The following is a 20,679-nucleotide window of genomic DNA, read 5'->3' on the forward strand; positions in this document are numbered from 1 at the left end:
TTGGTCCAAGAGTCCCAAATCTAAGCCAAGATACCGATATATTAAATGTACATTGCGATCTAGTCAATACTTCTTTAGTCGATGGCGAAGAGTCGGATATCATTTATACTTTTTCGACCAGCGTACTACAGCCGAGTTATTCGTTTACAATCGAGCCTCGTAGGGTCACATTTAATCCGGTTAATAAGCAACAGATAAGTAGCATTCGAATATACATCACAGATGGGAAGAGACGGTTAATTAACCTGAATGGAGCGGATACGTCTTTTTCATTAATTTTGAAAAGGATAGAATAATATAACATAATAGTATATAATGAAACCATATGAATTCAAGAGGTTTTACCATCCAAAATTTGGTAAATTTGTATATAAGCACAAAGGGTCAGGGATTATTGTTGATAACATTTTCAAACCGATGAAGAGTGTTATGTCGTCTGTTGTTAAAAAAATTGTCAAGCCCTTAGGTAAGAAGGCGATAAAATCAGGTATTTCTCATGCAGGTGATAAACTGGGTAAAAGGGCATCAGAAAAAGCCGGAGACCTTATAATGGAAAGGCTAAGGAATATGAGGAAGGGAAATGCTGGGCAAAAGTCACTATCCCCAATCTTACAGAAAGTAAATGCCTCACCTGTCAGACACCAACAGAAAAATGAAAGTACTGATATGATCATTAATAGATTAATATCAGGATCAGGTGTAAAAAGAAGGCGTTGAGTAAAATGAATAAAATGATTAAAAAAATTGGTACATAATTGCAAAATTATGTAACATAATAATATATGTCTTTTAGAACAAGCGAATACTTACAGAGATATGAGTTGGTTCGATTTCAACTCGATGATGTAATTCGAGTCCCAGCTAACGGTCAGCACCAACTTAAAAACGGCTATAAGTTCACGATTAACGATAGAAGTTCATTCTACGATTGGTATAATGCGTATTTCGAGGTGCAATTTCAGGTGCAAATGTTAGCTGATGGAGCAACAACGGGGGCAAATCGTATCACAGTTATTAATGGAGCACATTCATTGATTGCCCACATGATGATTAAATCAGCAGGAAAAATCGTTTATGATACCGATAATCTCCATAAAGTTACTTTCGTTAAGAACCTCCTCGAATATAGTGACGATTTTAGTCGCTCAGTAGCAAAAAATAGTCTTTGGTATCTAGATACCGACCATAGAATAGCAAATGCTAATCAGAATGCAGGGTTTGAGGCTAGGCGACTTTTGACGACAGGTCTCAATGATGTCAATGTTGTTATACCTCTAAATCGTTACAGTTTCTTTGAAGAGCTGGAAAGTCGAATGTTACTCCCAATGCAACTCCAGTTCAATATACAGTTACAGAATGACGCCGAATTACTTCAAAAGGCCGATGATGTAGCTGATGGACGAGTGGTCCTTAATAGATTCCTTCTATGGGTCCCAAAATTGACTCCAAAGGACAGCCTATATGATAAGTTTGTTAGTTCCTTCTTGGTAAAGAACACTTGGACGTATATGCGCGAAATGTATGAGGTTTCCGCACCAACGAATAGCAGTGGATTCTTCCAGATATCATCCAGTATTGATAATGTTAAGGCTATCTTTGTATATCTACAACGAGCTAAATCAAACAATGCAGATGAAAATCCCTATGAATTTGATACCTACAATATCAATCTTGACCGTGGGAATGGTAGTTATTTGACAACATGCCGATTGGAATACGGCAACGGAGTGTTTTATCCTGAGACCGAATATGATAGTGAGTCCAAAGTTAGGATCTTCAATGATTTGATGTCTTATGGTATGAGAAAGAATGATTACAACAGCGGTACACAACTCAACTTGGCAAATTACAACTCTCTCTATCCTATTATCTTTTTTGATTTATCATATCAAGCAGAGCGAGTAACTAGAGACCCAAAGCAGTTGATATTCAGATATAAACTAAACGCTAATAGTGCGGGAGATAGTCCTTTCAACGTCCATGCCATCGTTCTTTATGATGAGACAATCGTCATTGACAAGGTGGGGAATGAGCTGGTTATTGTATAAATCAATTAATTGAATATTATGTATAAACCATTCTATTTTGTATACGTTTTATAAACAAGAAATTATATAACATATAATATATATACAAGTAATGACAACTTATCACTCTTATAAAGTGAATCTGTCAGAAGGACAGCGAAGGAAGCTTTTGACTGCTTATAGAAATAAAAGTGAGATCACTATTCGCTTAAACAATTCAGATATGACTGGCAATGACAGTTTAATGCTAACTCAACGACAAATCAATAAATTGAATAAGGCTAAGAAGTTAGGTGTTGGATCTGATTTAAACATCTCGAAGACACAAATTCGAAAGGTCATTAGGATCGGTCATGGGGCACCGCGAATTGGTTTTCCAATGATTGGAATTAGTGCTCCGAAAATGAAAACAAGATCAAGAAGGTCAACAACTAACAAATCAACAACTGATAACACTTCAAAGAAGGATGGTGGAAATATTAGACTACCAAGTAAGAAAGATGTATTAACTTACACACCGCCACCATTCATTGGTTCTTGGGATGAATATGATAAATTTCTTAGAACAGGTAGATTGGTGCTTCCAAAAAAAAAGATCTTAAAACCGAAAAGAAAGTAAGAAAGCCAACATTCCATAAGAATATACCAATGAGTAATTTTGATTTAATAAACTGGTGTTTATATTTGAATATACCAATAAAAAACGTACTAATGAGAGACGAGACTGAACTACATAACCATAAACAAGCATTATTTATATACAATCTTCAACCCTCATATATGAGGGGAAGCCATTGGGTTGCTACTTATGTAAAAGATAAGGTAATCAATTATTTTGATAGTTTTGGCATGCCTCCATTTCAAGAAATAGTCAATCACGCAAAAAAGAATAATTTAACATTGCTACATCAAAACAATCAGATCCAGAGCATAAATACAACCACATGCGGATACTTCTGTTTATACTTTCTCAACGAAATGAATAAGGGGAATTCGTATTATAATTTATTGAAAGTGTTTGACATATATTACACAATAAAGAATGAGAAATTCATTCAACATTATTTCAGAAATATATAACTCATATATATACAATGACTAAATCGTATTGTGTACGTGAAAAAATACAAACTAATTCAGTTCCTGGTTCTGAAAAATATGTGAGAACAAAAAACAATCGTTTAATGCTCAAATCGAAATGCGTTTCTTGTGGTATTACTAAAACTCGTTTTGTGAGTGAGAAAAAGGGGCAAGGAGTTGGTGAAACGATTAACAAAAAGGTCGGGGAAAAAATTCCTGGTTTTCAACAGAGCCAAGACATTGCTAGCTTCATTATGCGTATAACTGGTGGTGATAAGGATTTATTTAAAAAGTATTGGTCGGGAGATATCGCAAAAGGTGCCTTCAACACGAAAAACGGATTATTCTCAAAGAAATTCTGGACATCTCCAAGTGAGCATCAAGATCCGTCATGCTCTGGAACCGTTTGGGATAAAAAAGCAGGAAAATGGAGGAATAAATACTGTGATTAATATCTAATCAATATATATATAATGGTTAAATCATATTGTGTAAAACAGAAGAAACAGACTGAGTGTATACCAGAGTCTGAACAATTTGTAATGGCTAAAAATGGACGTTTAATGCTTAAATGTAAATGTGTTGAATGTGGAATCACTAAAACTAAATTTGTCAAAAGTCAAAGTGGTGGAGCTCTTGCTCGTTATAAAGGACCATCTACAACTGATAAAATAGCATACATGGCTTCAAATTTTGTTACCCCAGCACCAAGTTTTGGTGCTATGGCTAGACTTTTAGCTGGGCAAGCTTTCAAAGGAGTGAAAGACAATGTTGATTACTACAGAAAGGGAAAAGGTATCGATATCCATAAAGCTATTCTGAAAGTAGCACCCAAAAAGGGTTTTGTTATTCCAGGGCATAAATATACCGGACCTGGAAATCCTCTTGAAAAACAGGTAAAATGGGATCCAAAAACAGGTAAAATACTAAAAATATATGAGCAACCAACTGGCAAAACAGACGCTGTTAGCATGCAGCATGATGTAGATTATTCTGTATGTGCTGACAAACCATCAAAAGATCAGGTAAAATGCAAAAACGAAGCTGATAAAAAGATGGTAAAAGCCCTTGATGCTATCCCATGGAAGGACAGACAATGGGGTCATGCTATTGCTCGTAATACCATTGCAACCAAGGCTAAAATAGGTATGGGTGTTAAAAAGCCAAAAAACGGAAAACGGCGTTGAGTAAAAATGATTGGTCTCAACAATTAGCCGATGAGTTACATAAACCAATCAGACGAAAATTTAAAACTAGAAGAGTAATATCAAATGGAATTGACGACATATGGTCTGCTGATTTAGTTTTTATGGATAAACTTTCAAAATGGAATAAAGGTTATAAATATCTATTGACTATAATTGACGTATTCAGTAAATTCGCTTGGGCTATACAATTGAAAGATAAGAAAGGTGCATCAATAACTAACGCTTTCAACAATATTGTCATTAATGACAAGCGTAAACCTGAATATCTCTGGGTCGATAAGGGATCTGAATTTTATAACAAAACATTCAAGGAATGGCTAAAGCAAAATGATATTAAGATGTATTCCACTTTTAATGAAGGTAAAGCTGTTGTTATTGAGAGATTTAATAGGACTTTAAAAAACAAAATGTACAAACAGTTTACTATTCAAGGTAATACACAGTATCTTGAAATACTTCCAAAAATAGTAAAAGAATATAATAATACAAAACATAGCTCTATCAAAATGACACCCACAGAAGCTTCAAAGAAAAAGAATGAAGGAACTGTTTACTTTAACCTATACGGTGATATGGAGCCATTATCAGCTAAACCAAAATTTAAGGTTGGTGACAAGGTCCGAATATCTAAGTATAAACGAATTGTTTTCGATAAGGGTTATACACCGAATTGGAGTGAAGAAATGTTCGTAATTACTAAGATCCAACATACTAATCCCATTACATACAAATTGAAAGATCTCAATAATGAAGACATACAAGGAAGCTTTTATGAACCTGAACTGTTAAAAGCAAAACAGGATGTATTCAGAATTGATAAAGTCATTCGGAGGGATTATAAGAAGAAACAAGCTTTAGTGAAGTGGAAAGGATATAATGATGATTTTAATAGTTGGATACCAATGAAGGATCTACAATATATATAAAATTCGTGCTTATTGACTTTTAGACATCTTGAATCAATTCTGAGAATAAAAGTTTATTTTATGACAAACGTTTATATAAAAGTTTGTATAAAAGTTTATTGTAATATGATTGGTTAGTTAATATAAACAATAATGCAGATGTTTAACCTTGAACTATAAAATATTAATCACCATAATTTTAAAAAGAGTATAAAAGTTTTTTTAAAATATTGATAAAAATAATCAAAGATTATTTTTATCATTTAATCAAGATTTAGTTTGCAGTAATATCACATATTTTTTCGCCTAATGTATCCCATATCTCAGACCAGTATATTTGATTAAATTCTCGTGTTTTTTGTTGTTTACTATCTTCAATGTAATCACTTGGTATATCTAAATGTTGAAATATCATCTTTAACAAATAACGAATACTTATAAGCCTATGTCTTTCTTTTTCCATATTTCTATTTATTTTTATAAATCTTATTATAGTACTATGATTTACAAATAATAATTTAAATATTTCATTTATTTTTTCCCTTTGATTATCACTAATTAAAATTTTATTTTCAGTGCTTAATTTATCAATTATTTTATTGATATGGTAAAGCCTATTATTTATGTTTTTTATAAATTTTTTATTCATTTCACATTCTAATTCATTAAATTTTTCAACGCTAATACGATTTGTTGCCATCAGTTTCCATAAATAAGTATATTTAAATTTATATAACATAACTTTTCTATATAATAATAAAACATTATAATTTTATATAACTTTTAATAGTGCGTTTTAAATTAGTATGAATATTACTGATATAACTTTTAGTAAAAAACTTTCATGGCTCTTAAGGCATCATATTATTGATACAAAACTAGATATAGATGATCAGGGATATGTTAAAGTTAATAATATTTTAGCTTTAAATGAATTTAAGCAATATACTTTATCTCATATTTTTACAGTTGTTGCTAATAACTGTAAACAAAGATTTAAATTAAAAGAGGAAAATGAAATATTGTATATTCGAGCTAATCAAGGTCACAACAAGCATGTTGGTAAATTGATTAATGATACTAATGCTTTTCAATCTTTAGATCTTAAAAAACAACATTATGCCTATCATGGAACTACACAACAAGCTTGGCATCAAATTCAACTAACAGGACTAAAACCTATGAATCGTAAACATGTCCATTTAGCCAAAAACATGAATGCTAATAGTGGACTTAGACACAATTCAAAAGTTTTTCTTCAAGTGAATTTATTGAAAGCAACTAACATGGGAGTTCACTTCTATGAATCTTGTAATGAAATTATTCTTACTTCAGATGATATTCCTCCTGAATGCATAACTGTCATAAAAATATATAAAAATTTCTAAAGTATATATATATATAAATGGTTGAAGTCCGAAGATATTTTACTGAAAAGGACAAAATGGATGCAAAAAGAAGATTGAAAAGAGTATATGCTTCTAAAAAGGAATGGTTTTGTGTCATTTGTAATAATTATAACTATAAACTAGCCGGTAAATGGAGACATCTTTTAACACAAAAGCATATTAATAACAGCATCATTTACAACAAAAAATCAGATTAAACGCACTTTATAAATGATATAAAAAATAATGTATAATAAATATTATAATGACATCAAATTACATCAAAAAAAAATTTGTTGATATGATGAATATTATAGAAAAACATTGCATTAAGGACAATACACATTTCTTACAATTAAGTGAAAAGGAACAATCAGATAAATTAGCTAACATTTGTACTGATCTCGGTATTATATCAAATATGATCCTTCATAAAAACATGTTCAAAAATCTGATAAAAATACAAAAATATTATATTGAAAATGTAATATAAGACGTTCATTTTAAACGCACTAAGATGCAAGATTTTAAAAAGAGTATAAGAGATTTTGAAATAAATTTCAAAAAACATCATAAAACTCGGCTTCGCTTGGTTTTCCAGATTGATATTTCAGTTATGATATCAAGGCTTGTTTAAACGCACTGTATCCAAAATTTTGAAAAAGAGTATAAGAAGATTTTTTTATTTGAACCAAGGGTTGTTTTAGGGTTGGTTTTTCAGGCTTAGTTTTGAAGGGTTTGAATTTCAGTTTTGGTTCTGTGATTTGATTCTAAGATTTAGTTCTCAGAATTAGATTCAGCAATGACCCAATATTTGAATGCATTTTTTTGTTCTGATATTTGTTCAGTTTTCGGATCTGAGATTTGATCAGTTTTCGGATCTGAGATTTGATTTCCATTTTTGTATCCAGCACTGGAGTAGTATAGTGATTGGGGTGTAAGAGATCCAAAAAAATATTTTTTTGGTCTCGTACCCCCAATCACTATACTACTATTGCGATTAATATCTAATCAATATATATAATGTGTCAATCATACTGTGTTTCGTGTAAGAAAAAAACAAAATCAATCAATACTAAAAAAGTAAAAACGAATAATAACCGACTTATTGAAAGATCAATTTGCCATATATGCAGGAAGAATAAGAGTAAATTCGTTAAAGGGGGAGGCATTGATATTCAAAAACACCTATCAAAACTTGGAGAACTACACATGAGAACACCTACAGGCAAAAAGTACAATTATTGCGGACCAGGTACTCGATTAGAAGAAAGATTAGCTTCTAACGATCCTAAATATAGAGATCCAATAAACAATCTTGATAGCATATGTCAACAACATGATATTGATTACAGTAATTCAAAATCACTAGCTGATAAACATAAGGCAGATGATCTTATGCTTAAGAGAATATCAAAAATACCATTTAAAGACCGTCCGTGGGGAACAACAGGGGTACAAGCTTTAATCGCTAGTAAAAGAAAAATCGGATTGGGTCTAAAAAAAAGAAGCCAAAAAACGGAAAACGGCGTTGAGTAAAAATGATTGGTCTCAACAATTAGCCGATGAGTTACATAAACCAATCAGACGAAAATTTAAAACTAGAAGAGTAATATCAAATGGAATTGACGAGATATGGTCTGCTGATTTAGTTTTTATGGATAAACTTTCAAAATGGAATAAAGGTTATAAATATCTATTGACTATAATTGACGTATTCAGTAAATTCGCTTGGGCTATACAATTGAAAGATAAGAAAGGTGCATCAATAACTAACGCTTTCAACAATATTGTCATTAACGACAAGCGTAAACCTGAATATGTCTGGGTCGATAAGGGATCTGAATTTTATAACAAAACATTCAAGGAATGGCTAAAGCAAAATGATATTAACATGTATTCCACTTTTAATGAAGGTAAAGCTGTTGTTATTGAGAGATTTAATAGAACTTTGAAAAATAAAATGTACAAACAGTTTACTATTCAAGGTAATACACAGTATCTTGAAATGCTACCAAAAATAGTAAAAGAATATAATAATACAAAACATAGCTCTATCAAAATGACACCCATAGAAGCTTCAAAGAAAAAGAATGAAGGAACTGTTTACTTTAACCTATACGGTGATATGGAGCCATTATCAGCTAAACCAAAATTTAAGGTTGGTGACAAGGTCCGAATATCTAAGTATAAACGAATTGTTTTCGATAAGGGTTATACACCGAATTGGAGTGAAGAAATGTTCGTAATTACTAAGATCCAACATACTAATCCCATTACATACAAATTGAAAGATCTCAGAGATGAAGAAATACAAGGTAGCTTTTATGAACCTGAATTATTAAAAGCAAAACAGGATGTATTCAGAATTGATAAAGTGATCCGTAGAGACTACAAAAAGAAACAGGCTCTTATCAAATGGAAGGGATACAATAATGACTTTAACAGTTGGATTCCATTCAAGGATTTACAACAAATTTAAACGCACTATATAAAATCACATAAGAAAATAAAAATATATAAAGTATTTGTATAAATGGTTAGATTTCAAAGATATTTTTGTGAAAAAGATAGACAGGATGCTATTAGAAGAAGCAAGACTCGTTACATGCGGTATAAATCATGGGTATGTGATATATGTGATGGATATGACTACAGATTGGCAGGTAAATGGAGACATCTTTTGACACAAAAACATATCAACAATAGCATTATCCATAACATGGATACTGACAATAGATCATAGGTATTAGGATCAGCGCTGTTATCTTCCAATGATATAATTGTACCATGACGGTCTAGCGCGGGGTATAGTTGTATCCTAGGTTATGATCCTAGGTTTTGTTCCAAGGTATTTTTCGATTTCCATTTTTTTGATTTTCATTATGTCAACGAGGTTTGTTTTAAACGCACTAAGATGCAAGATTTTTAAAAAAGAGTATAAGAGATTCATGAAAAAACGCATAAAAATAAAAACATACACTATATATATAGATAAATGACCAACATGAAAATAAACATGGAAAATTTAAAGAAAATATGTTTCAAAGCAGATACATTCAAAAATATGTCTGATGACGCAATAAACACACTGAAGTATATCGTAACATTAAAAGAATTATCAAAACTCGGAGATTTGGTATATGAAAATCTAGACACTTTAGTATATTTAGAAAAAAAACTAAAACAAGATGGACATTGCAAGCCATTAACAAAATTATTAAATGAAGAAAATGAAACAAGTAAATACCTATGTAACATTTACAATGATTTAAACAGTGTATTATCCAACCTTGAAAAAGAAAAAATGAATTCAAAAATAACAAAAATCATAATCGTTTTAGAAGATAATTCACAACAGATATTCAGTACAAGAGATTTACCATGATAATAACAACAGCATAAAAACTCGGCTTGTTTAAAAGCACTGTATCCAAAATTTTGAAAAAGAGTATAAGAAGTTTTTTTTTATTTTGAACCTAGGGTTGAGTTAGGGTTGGTTTTTCAGGCTTGGTTTTCAGTTTTGATTCCATTTTGGTTTTCAGTTTGGCTTCGAGGTTTGGTTTCATTTTTGATTCTATTTTTGATTTCATTTTTGATTCCAGTGCTGTGCAGTAGTATAGGAGTTGGGGATGTAAGAGATTATAAAAATTTTTATGATCTCGTACCCCCAACTCCTATACTACTTGTCTAAAGACAGCAATTGTGTGAATCCTCTCGAAACTACTAGCTCCGGTGAGAAGAGAACTAAATAAAGATTGTAAGTCTGAATGGCCGCGTGCGACCTCCAAAACCACCATGTTTACGATCAATTCTAATGCCTTGCTTCATAAACCAAGCTTCTTGACCTATCAGAATTGAATTCACCTCTGGAAATTATAGTAATGCATAATACACGCGGCTGTACCTTTAAACATGTTGTATAAAAAGGTTCCTATTGTTTTCCTCCAAGGGATCGTCTGACTGATGATGATTGTATTGGAACAACGTTTATCTCTCTTCAATCGATCTCTGGACAAGGAGATGAAGGTACTTTGATTATTAATATAAATCAATATCTTACGATCTTCTGGTCTAAAATATTTATTCATTTATTTAGTTTCCTTGTTTTTACCTTTGGACACATCACGCAGGACTGCTTTTTTAGTAATACACAGCGGTAATATGGGTAGAAACTTTTCTTTTCTGTTTTCAGGATTCCTTCCCATCTTTGGGCCTTGCTGGTTGAACTTCTATGGTTCTCCGAGAGAGTTTTCCGAACTTCCGGATGAATACGATGATCTCAACCTGGGAAAGGTGCGCTTGCCGCCATGCTCCGTATTATTCATTCTTCATCATGTGGCGTCGAAGGTCACTTGATGCCCGACAACACAGAAAAACAGATCGCGGTCAGAAATTGTTTTTGCCGGGTGGTTTCCATTCTGGAGAATATTTCTTACAATAATAATGGGATGTTTTTTGCTAGACTCGATTTTCAGCCGCTTTTTCGAAACAAAGACCAGACCCGAGAAGGAGGCGGAAATCAAACCTAGTCTAGTGACTCCTTCCCATTCACACTGGGACAGGTTGTGAGGGGAAGTTTTTATCAGTTTTTACGTTTTGTTAAAGAAATAGTCCATGCAAGGATTTGATACATTGGGTGGTATTTGTTACCAGTTCATTTATCTAATTGTTTTTTTTGCTTATTTAACTATATGCCACATCTTTCATTACAGGGAGAGGGAGTGGCGTACAGGGGGCGGTTATTAGTGGAGTTAGAGAGCAAGCTGGGTGAAGAAATCGACAAGGAATTAGAAGTGATGAAAGGACCTGAACTGATTCGTGTACAGGTAGTGCAAACCATCTGTTTCATGCAGGCTTTCACGAGACGTTTCCTTTTCGTAAAATAAATTACAAGATGCGAGTATACGTCATGGACAAATTTACACTTCACGAGGGTCGTCGTTTTTCAGTATACATGCAACGCAGTGAAATTTTTTCACCCAAGTCTCGAGTGTGGTGAGACCTTCGTAACCATTTTATACTTATTGCAACAGAACAAGCTAAAGGAAAAGCCGTCGTCCCAAGCGGCAGATTTTGGCGGGAAACACCGTTACTTAGAACCCGTGAGATAATTATAAAAATAGGTTCCTTCAGTCTTCAGTGGTTGTTTTCTTTTCTGTCGTAATGTTTAGTACAGGAACCTTACTGCGAAAGCATAATCCATAGCAAAAATAAGTTAAGAAATTCTATTGTTTACATGCAGTTTATGCTTTCAATGAAAAGTATTTTTTCTATTTTCTTCAGCCATATCTCAGCCGCAGCAAGTACAAACTGTTTGCTTGTTTCTACGAGGCTTCTATGGTGTTCGATGTGGACGGGCCTATTGAATTTGAAGTTAGCATCGGTGAGGCCTTCAAATTTTCCTAAAAGTTATTATTTGGTGTGACTCCCTGCAAAGATTGAAAAAATGAGCAATCAATTGATGTTTCTGGTATAAAATGAGAGAAATTAAATTAGAACTTGGTTGACGAAAGGAAGCTAGACTTGACTTCGCTCGGTCCACTGTAAAGTTAGTGTTTTGCATTATTGTAGAAAATCTCAGTTTTCCTTGATTTTCGTACCCATTCTTATTCCTCTACCAATTTGTATTATTTGCTTTTTATATAACGTAATGAGAATATTGTGAGAATTCATGTGAATTAAGCAACAACAGTTTTGTTTGCATATCAGCAAAATGTTTCACATTATTTTTTTTGTCAGCTTAGCCAAGATGGCTGACATATTTTGTAGTTTTTACTTTAATATCGTCGATTCCAACAAAAAAAAACTGCTATCAGTTTTCTCATCTTTCTTTTTAACTTAACACTGGTGGTGCTCCCACTATACTCTAATGGTTATGGTTAGCGATCAGGATTTCGACAATGTTTGAGCCTGAAATGGCAAGTTTTGTTATCTGTATATTATAAGGGACACTCGCTTGGTCCCTTGACGTCGTAACGTGACTTTCTTTGATCCACAAACTCAAGATGGTTGTGCGTTACAAGGAAAACTAACTCTTAACTACATCATCCAGTTGTTTCCCATGAAATCGAATTTGTCAGTCGGAGGAAGGGCCTTATTAATATGAAATGCTACTTTAAAGGTAACTATGGCAACATGATGGATGAGTCAATGGCGCCCTCCAACACTCCTCCGTGCAACGCAGTGTATGATGGGAGTAATTATTATTACCTTCCTTGGAGCAGTGAGAAGCCTTGTGTTTGCGTGGAAAGTTACTGGGAGAATATCGCCTTCCGACTGGAACCCTTAAATGCCTTGCTACGGATAATTCATCGCGTGGTAAGTCTGGCTATTCAGCATTGCGGTGCCTATAATTCCAGAACATTCTGATAGCAACGGATGCTAAACGAATATATTTGTCGGGTTTTGCCCTATTTTAGTTAGAGTCTACTAACTATAAAAATAATAAAAGTTCAAGTTCACTGTTTTTCTATAAAATGATGTTAAAATAGTTTGAAATCCATAAAATGATGTTAAAATTGTTTGAAATGCTAGAAAAACAGAAAAACAGTAGTGGTAAGGCCTCAGTTGAACTTTTATTATTTTTATCTAAAATGCTACTTAAGGACAACATCCAACGCTTTACTAACTATGTTTTAGTAAAATAATTATTTTTAATTTTTATTTTTAATTTTTATGTAAAATAACCGTTGACAACAAAAACGGAATCTTCTTTAGCAGAGAGTGTCAAATGTTTCTTTTGGACTTGGGGTGTCGTATGCACTGGCCACGAAAACTCAGACAAAACCGCTGGGAATGTGTCTCATATTTACTCGACAGTCTTGTATTTTTCTCCCAGGAGTCTGACAAAACATAGAATAAAGAATTTTGTCGGACTTGACCGTTTCCTTTTACTAGTCATGGTAGGAGTAAAATTCAACCCACATGCACGCTCAACCATGACATGCATACTACAGTTGACATGAAAAATCCAAGTCATACTAGCACTTTTAAAATATTATTTTCAAATTTACTGAACAACTTGTTTGTTCCTAGGAAAGCAAAATGGCGGAAGTGACGTACATGATAGCCACCAAGGCACCGGAAGTAGACCGTGCTTCTTCCTTGTTCTCGTTGCTGGATCAGCTTATTGCAGACTGCAGGTGAAGTAGAAAGTTGTTTTCTTAAGGGACTATGTGATGGTATATCAGTAATTTCTGTGATGTACTAAATTAAGTGCAAATAGAAGGAAAAACCCTATAATAGTAGTTTACAAAGGTATAAAGACACCAAAGAAGAAATAGATAATCGAAAAGGACCAAGGATGATTAAGAGTAGGGAGGATTGTGGCGGATTACGGAAAACGAACTTAAAAAATCTTGTAATTTATGTTGATAAATTGCATAATTATGTACATATATCATGAGATGTGCCATCTGTGACGTAATTCCTTTACATCCTACACACTCTGCATTGTCAGTAGATTGTGGACTCGTCATGTAAACTTTGAACAGAGTTTCAGCGTTAGTTGTTGTAAAATAAACACTTTCCAAGGCTGCGTCGTTGTTAAGACTCAGAAAGTGGAAAAAAAGGCCTAAAAGCGTCTTGTGCTAAATGATTATTTTTGTTAAATAAGCGTCATATTTAAATGTTTTTTTATTAACAGCGTATATTACAATACAAGTCATCTTAATAGTGTTTCATAATACTAATGCTATGTTACAAGAGGATACCGGGCGTCATCAACATATTTGATAAAAAGATCTTCACGTGCTTGTTGGACTTCTCCAACTTGGAAGAAATCAAACTCACAAACTTTTTTCTTGGGCTGCCAAATTTGATTCGGCTTATGGACTCGTCCTACGGCCGGGACCAATTTTGGCAGTCAGTCCTCGCAAATATGCTAACTAAAATTTCAAGATCAGATAAGATAAGATAATATGTGATGTACGTAAAACTATTACTTGGGTGTTCTGCTATCTGGAGTAAAAATGATTATATATTGCACGAGTTGGAAAATACTGACCTAAGTTAACCGTTTAAAACAGCAATGGTCTCCCTAACCTGAAAGGTAAAGCAAACAAGCTGGATACAAAGCGCCGTCTAGAGAGGAAAAGCGAATTGGTAAGGCTGTTGTTAAATAAATGGCTTATAGTTACATGACCTGAAGAAGGTTGTGTAGTAGGTCTATCATTGATATAAAAATTTCCTTTAATAATCTAAATTGGTAAGTTGTACACAAATTTATACTTGACTATTATTAGTAACTCCTAAATTGTCACGCAAACAAGCAAGCAAGCATTAGCAAGCAAGCAAGCAAGAAAGAAAGCAGGCAAGCAAGCAAGCAAGTTAATTAAAAAATCAAGCAAGCAAGAGTTTCTGTTTTTTTTTTCTCACGTTTTAACAATTAGCTCCAGTTAATACCAGTCACGAATTCGAACAAGCATTTTTGAAAGTAAAACTGTCAATTTGTAATATACAAATCACTTCTGGGCTCTTTTGTTTCTGGGATGCTTTATAATGTAGTTAAACTTTCTGGCACAAAGTAGGGCATAAATATAACATTTTTAAGTGGCTAACTATCCTGATTCCGTCGAGAGTTTATTTACTTGGTAAATGTTTTAACGATCGAAATGTCGGCACTGAAATTATTGATCTTATCAACAACAACGTCAAGTGATAAGTTTGCAGTTGACTAGCTAGTTTTCTTTATCGAGAAACTTAGCCCCTGCTCTCTGGGTGCTCCCCGAGGATTTTACTTCATCGAAACCGGCTAAGGAAGACCTTTCAAGGTGTTAATCAAACCATGATATAATCTCTTTCTTCAGCGTTCTATTGCACAGGAAGCCACTGAGCTGAAAGAAAAAGCTACAAATGTCGAAGAAGCACTTTCAGAAGTAACCGGATTTCTTCAACGATTGCAAGATCTTGCAGAAGAGGTAAGCCTTGTCTCTGTAAAAAATTATACCGTGGAGCTCCTCATCTCAAACGTTAAAAGATTTATAGAATTTGTGTCGATTGATGGCTAAATCAATCTTGAAATTTTCCAGTTTTAAATACAAACTGTGCTCGTTCTTGTCGCAATTGTCGCCATGACCATCACTAGCTTATTTTTAAGTAAATATGAGCCAATATTTGTAATCCAGTTATCGAGATAACAACGTATTCGAGTTTGTTCAAAAATCCTTATCTGTAAGCAGGTGTTACGCTTTACACCAGCAGCGGCAAATCTCAGTCATAGTTTTTAATTTTTAAAAAGATATATACGTCTTCCAGCTAAATGTATTGCGATGAAAACAGATGGTTTTTAGTCAGCAAAAAAGGTGAGAGTATCGTGCTTTTCACGATTAAAATGATTCATCGTTAGATGTGAGGTGAATGAGAGTGGGAATTTTTTTCTGTTAACTAAGCCTCCTCAGTTAAAGTATCGCTTATTTATTAACCTTAATATTTGCTAGAAGGAAAGGCAAATATGTCACCTGTACAAATAACCTCCTTTTCTTTAATAACGTGATGAAACTAAAATAGGCCAAAAGCAAAAAAAAAATTTCCCATTAATAGCTTCCTACCTTATCCTAGTTGTGTCCTAAAAGTGTATTTCGCATAATGTCCATCATAGCGCGCCGTATCTGTCTCATTTGCCAACAGTAAATAACAGGGTTCAAAGATGAATTAAGAAACACTACCGTCAAAGTGTAAATTGACAAACCTTTTATACCGGTACTTATTCCTGATATTGCAATGGCAGCATAGCTACAAATGTGCGGTAAATAGCAGAGCACAAAACACGAGATACACGTAGAACGCTCCGAGTGCAGATTTTCTGATACTTGCAGCATTTGCCACCTCACCATTCTGCTCTATTTGCTGTACGTGAAGGGACTGAATTTGATTTCTGTGGCGTCGAACGGCTAAATATATCTTGTAATTAAAATATGTTGTAGTTACGAGACAACCAACCTCGACAATGGCAAAAAACACGAAACTAATATTCATTGGAACCCACAACATTATAACCGACAGAAAAGCACTGAAAACCCACTTTGCGATCACTGCTGCAACAACACGCTTATGAGTCACAAGTTCCTGATATCTGAGATGAAGATAAATTGCCATAAATCTGTCTATGCTAAGGAACATAATTCCAAAGAACGAGGCAAAGGAAAAGAAGCTTAATATGCTTGTGAAAGCAGTGTACGTGGTACAACTGGGGTTGTTCTTTTGTAGCCACTTGAATGCCAGTGCGATTGCAAAAGGCTGACATAACAAACCAACACCAAGGTCTGAAATGGCCAGACTCAACAGCAACGTTCTTAACGGCGCTGGCAACGAGGAAGCATTTCTCACCGCAAGAATCGTTACAATGTTCAACATAATGGCTGTGTACGATTAGAACGCATTTAGGACGCAACCAGCAATGTACGTCGAATAGAGATCTTCAGCTTCAGACTTCGAGGGTTGGTATTGCATCAACTCATCACAAAGAGAATTTGCCATAATCTCGAATTCTTGTATAGAGTACAAATTGTTTGTTATGCCAAATTCTAGAAATAAATAATAACCAGAGATCACGATAACGATAGATACCTTCCTGGATGGCGCTTATACTTAGTGGACAGGGTAGTTTGATCACAGAAGAACGCATTTCCGTTGCTCTCACCTTCATTTCTGTGGCAGCTGCCTTTGTTTCTCAAATTTTGAACCAAATTCAGTGAAGTTTTGCTTGGAAAACGGATCCAAACGATGAATTACTAACGTCACTCATCGACCTCAAAGTTTTTAATAACACATGATAAGTCTCAGCAGCTTTTAAATTAGACAGGATTCACCGAGGCCTCACAAGGCAACCCCCTCGATTGAACGTGTTTAAAGCTAACAAAAAGCTGACCAGCCATGCCGGAGCAGAAAAAAAAAATGGAAATTCGGTTCAATTTTCATTTGAGTCGCGAGGCGGGCTGTCCCTTTTCTTTTCCCCAGTATCTGCAGATTTGCATTGTCTTATTGATAAATTAAAGTTGTTGACTTGGGAATCTACAGCTGCAATAACAACTTTCTGAAAAGAAGACTGCGTCAAAGTTGTTTAAATAATGTGAGTAATAATCAATTTGCGTCAGTGCCACCGAAATTGTAGCCTGTGTACAGCAGGCTACCGAAATTGCAATTTCGGAGTGAATGGTAGAGGAAACTGCATGACGTTTAAATTACCGTTATGACAGCTGAAATGTTCTTAAATTATTATCATTTTATTTATATTTTCTAACATCTTTTATTTGATCTTTTAAAGTCAGCGAAACTGAACAAGTAAATCAAAAAAGAGATAAAAAAAGATCATTTATCTAACACACGGGAACGAGTCAAGCATAAGGTAGTTGATTGACAAGTGATGTTCTTCCTTAAGAAAAAGCACTTCATAGCGTTGCAATTGTGTTTAAATGCAAAGAAAATATTTAAATTGAAATATATTTTGTCAGCTACTCCGGCCGTCGCTGTTCTCGCAAAGGAATACATAAAACTGTCTTACTTTATTAAAGGCACCCGTACTAAGATGCTGTAAATGTGCCATCGTGGATATCGATGTTAATTCACAAAAGCTAAAATAGAGATTTTTGAAAGGGTGCTGAAAATGACCCTGCTTTAAACTGAAATTCAGTTCTCTCAAGAGATGGAAGAAGATGCTTATCCTTTGGTTGCTTACGCGTTAGTTCCATGTTTCGCCTAAGTCTATCAGAACGGAAACCAATCTTGTGGTTATAATTTTGTTGTTGTACATGCTCCTTCCATTTCCACTGCATTTTTGCGCCACAGGCATCTCGTATGATTAGCAGGGTCATATGACAGGGTACTGCCCCGAAAATATGTGAACCAGGTGGCTCAACAGTGACGGTGTTTAATATGCATATGTTGCCATGACAACCAGTGTTTTAAAATCAACATGCGCAAATTAGTTGGAAGTTTGTTTCATGATGAACTTGATTTTTTTCTATTGCATATTGTACTATTCAGTACAAGTCGTACAACAAACTACGTTAAATACAGTACGTTCCCATTTATGCTAAATTAAATACAACGAAGTTCCTGGTTAGTCTGTACTTAAATTATGCAACACTTCTCGATCATTATAATTATTACGCCACTACGTTTAAGTTATAGCTACATATATCTACATACACTGCTTTACTGACGATCTATTCAATTTTATCTAGTGTACATAACGGAACTTTAAGTAATTGTTTAAATAAGCAAATAAATGAATAAATAAATAAATAAATAAATAAATAAATAAATAAATGAATAAATAAATCCTCAAAGATAAATATTATATAGTACAGTGATTAATGAAATTATTTGATTGATTGATTTACCTTATTCTCACTAAATTTCGCGAGTACTTAATTTCGCGAAAAATCAAGAGCCATATTTCGCGAGTACTTAATTTCGCGATTTTGAGAGGAAGGTACAATTGGAGTGTATTAAATTTCGCGATTATTATCTATTCTTCAACATGAAGCTTTGACCTCGAAACTGTAACAACATAATTAATATGAAAGTCATCGTAAAAACAGCAAACAAAACAATATACACATAACAAAACATAAGGTATTCAACAGTCTAAATACCTGATAGGTTCATCTACGACTGCAAGGGCGAGATTTTGAAGAACTTGGCGGCAGAGAACAGTTTGAACAGTGCGACTGATAGAGTGGGAGATAACTAATGGACAAAATTAAACAAAAAAAGCTCTCAACATGAAGCTCAGACATGTTGGAATAACTAGGATAAAACGCATTGAGTTTCATTATTTTTTTATATTATCAGTACGATATTAAATTTCGCGATTTTAAAGTTTGCGTGTCCTATATTTCGCGAGTATTAAATTTCGCGATTTTGAAAAAAATCGCGAAATTTAGTACTCGCGAAATTAAGTGAGAATAAGGTAGTAGGACTGGATCTCCAGTATGATCCTTTTACACTCTAATTTATTTTGTTCTTTGGTCACTTTTTACTAGTATATTTCAAAATCATACCAAAACTTTAAGCTGAAGTACAGCTTAGGTGAGAATCGGTAATGTGAATAGATTATCATCCAGGGATCAGCAGAGACGAGTCTACTTACATGATACACGTCCTGAATACCAAGGGGCTTCATGGCTACCATGCCGCGCTCTGAGTGCAATGTTGCAAAAGGTAAAATTACGGATGTGGAAAATTCAGTCTCTCGCGATAGCCACTCCAGATATAATAACTGTAAATAAATGTAACTGTCATCGTTTCTGGTTAGTTATTAATAAGTGTAATTCATTCCAATCCCTTAAAAGGGAAGGACCCAGATATGTTAAAACGACCGCCTTGGCTTGTAACATCTGGTGAACAGAAACTGCAACAAACAATACTCCTCCGTTAATTGCTTTCTTCCTCAGTTTAGTTGCGTCCTTGAAGTGTATTTCGTAGAATATCCATCATAGCGTGTCGAATGTGTCTCATCTTCCAATAGTAAATAACAGGGTTTAACGACGAATTAAGAAACATAATTGTCATCAAGTATACTGAAAAGTGTTTTATAGTGGTACTTATTCCAGAGATTGCACTGAAAGCATCGCTACAAATTTGTGGCAAATAGCAAAGCAAAAACACGATATACACGTACAATGTTCCGAGGGCAGATTTTCTAGCACTTGCGGCATTTGCCATTTCATTGTTGGGTGCTACTTGCTGTACTTGAAGAGACTGAATTTGATTTCTGTGGCGTCGAACGGCTACGTATATCTTGTAATAAAGAAATGTTGTAACAATGAGGCAACCACCCTCAACAATGCTGAAAACCATGAAACTTGAAGTCGTTGGAGCCCACAGCATCATAAGCGACAGGGACGCACTGAACCCCCATAATGAGATCACTGCTATAACAACAGCTTTTGAGTTTCTATACTAAGAACCATAACTCCAAAGAACGAGGCAAAGGAAAGCACGCCAAAGATGCTTGTATAAGCAGTGTATGTGGCACAACTCACTGGACTGTCCTGTCGCAACCACTTCACCAGCAGTGAGATGAAGAAAGGTTGGCATAGTAAACCAACACCAAGATCAGAAA

General features: G+C 34.2%; 1 protein-coding gene and 1 pseudogene across 1 annotated transcript in view; one reads left to right on the forward strand and one right to left on the reverse strand.

The window, feature by feature from the left end:
- The window catches only part of LOC144643384 (myoferlin-like), a 136,435-nt gene that overhangs the window by 38,368 nt on the left and 77,388 nt on the right, over positions 1–20,679 (forward strand). Inside the window, exons 20-27 of the mRNA XM_078502600.1 lie at positions 10,561–10,637; positions 10,804–10,904; positions 11,324–11,437; positions 11,895–11,994; positions 12,733–12,929; positions 13,647–13,753; positions 14,639–14,714; positions 15,419–15,529. Coding sequence (XP_078358726.1) covers positions 10,561–10,637; positions 10,804–10,904; positions 11,324–11,437; positions 11,895–11,994; positions 12,733–12,929; positions 13,647–13,753; positions 14,639–14,714; positions 15,419–15,529 — 883 coding nt within the window. The remainder of the gene's footprint in view (positions 1–10,560; positions 10,638–10,803; positions 10,905–11,323; positions 11,438–11,894; positions 11,995–12,732; positions 12,930–13,646; positions 13,754–14,638; positions 14,715–15,418; positions 15,530–20,679) is intronic.
- Positions 16,166–17,087, reverse strand: LOC144643392 (adenosine receptor A2a-like; annotated as a pseudogene).

This window comes from Oculina patagonica, chromosome 2 (genome assembly GCF_052425735.1).
Source record: "Oculina patagonica isolate OP01 chromosome 2, crgOcupat, whole genome shotgun sequence".
Classification (NCBI taxonomy): Eukaryota; Metazoa; Cnidaria; class Anthozoa; order Scleractinia; family Oculinidae; genus Oculina; species Oculina patagonica.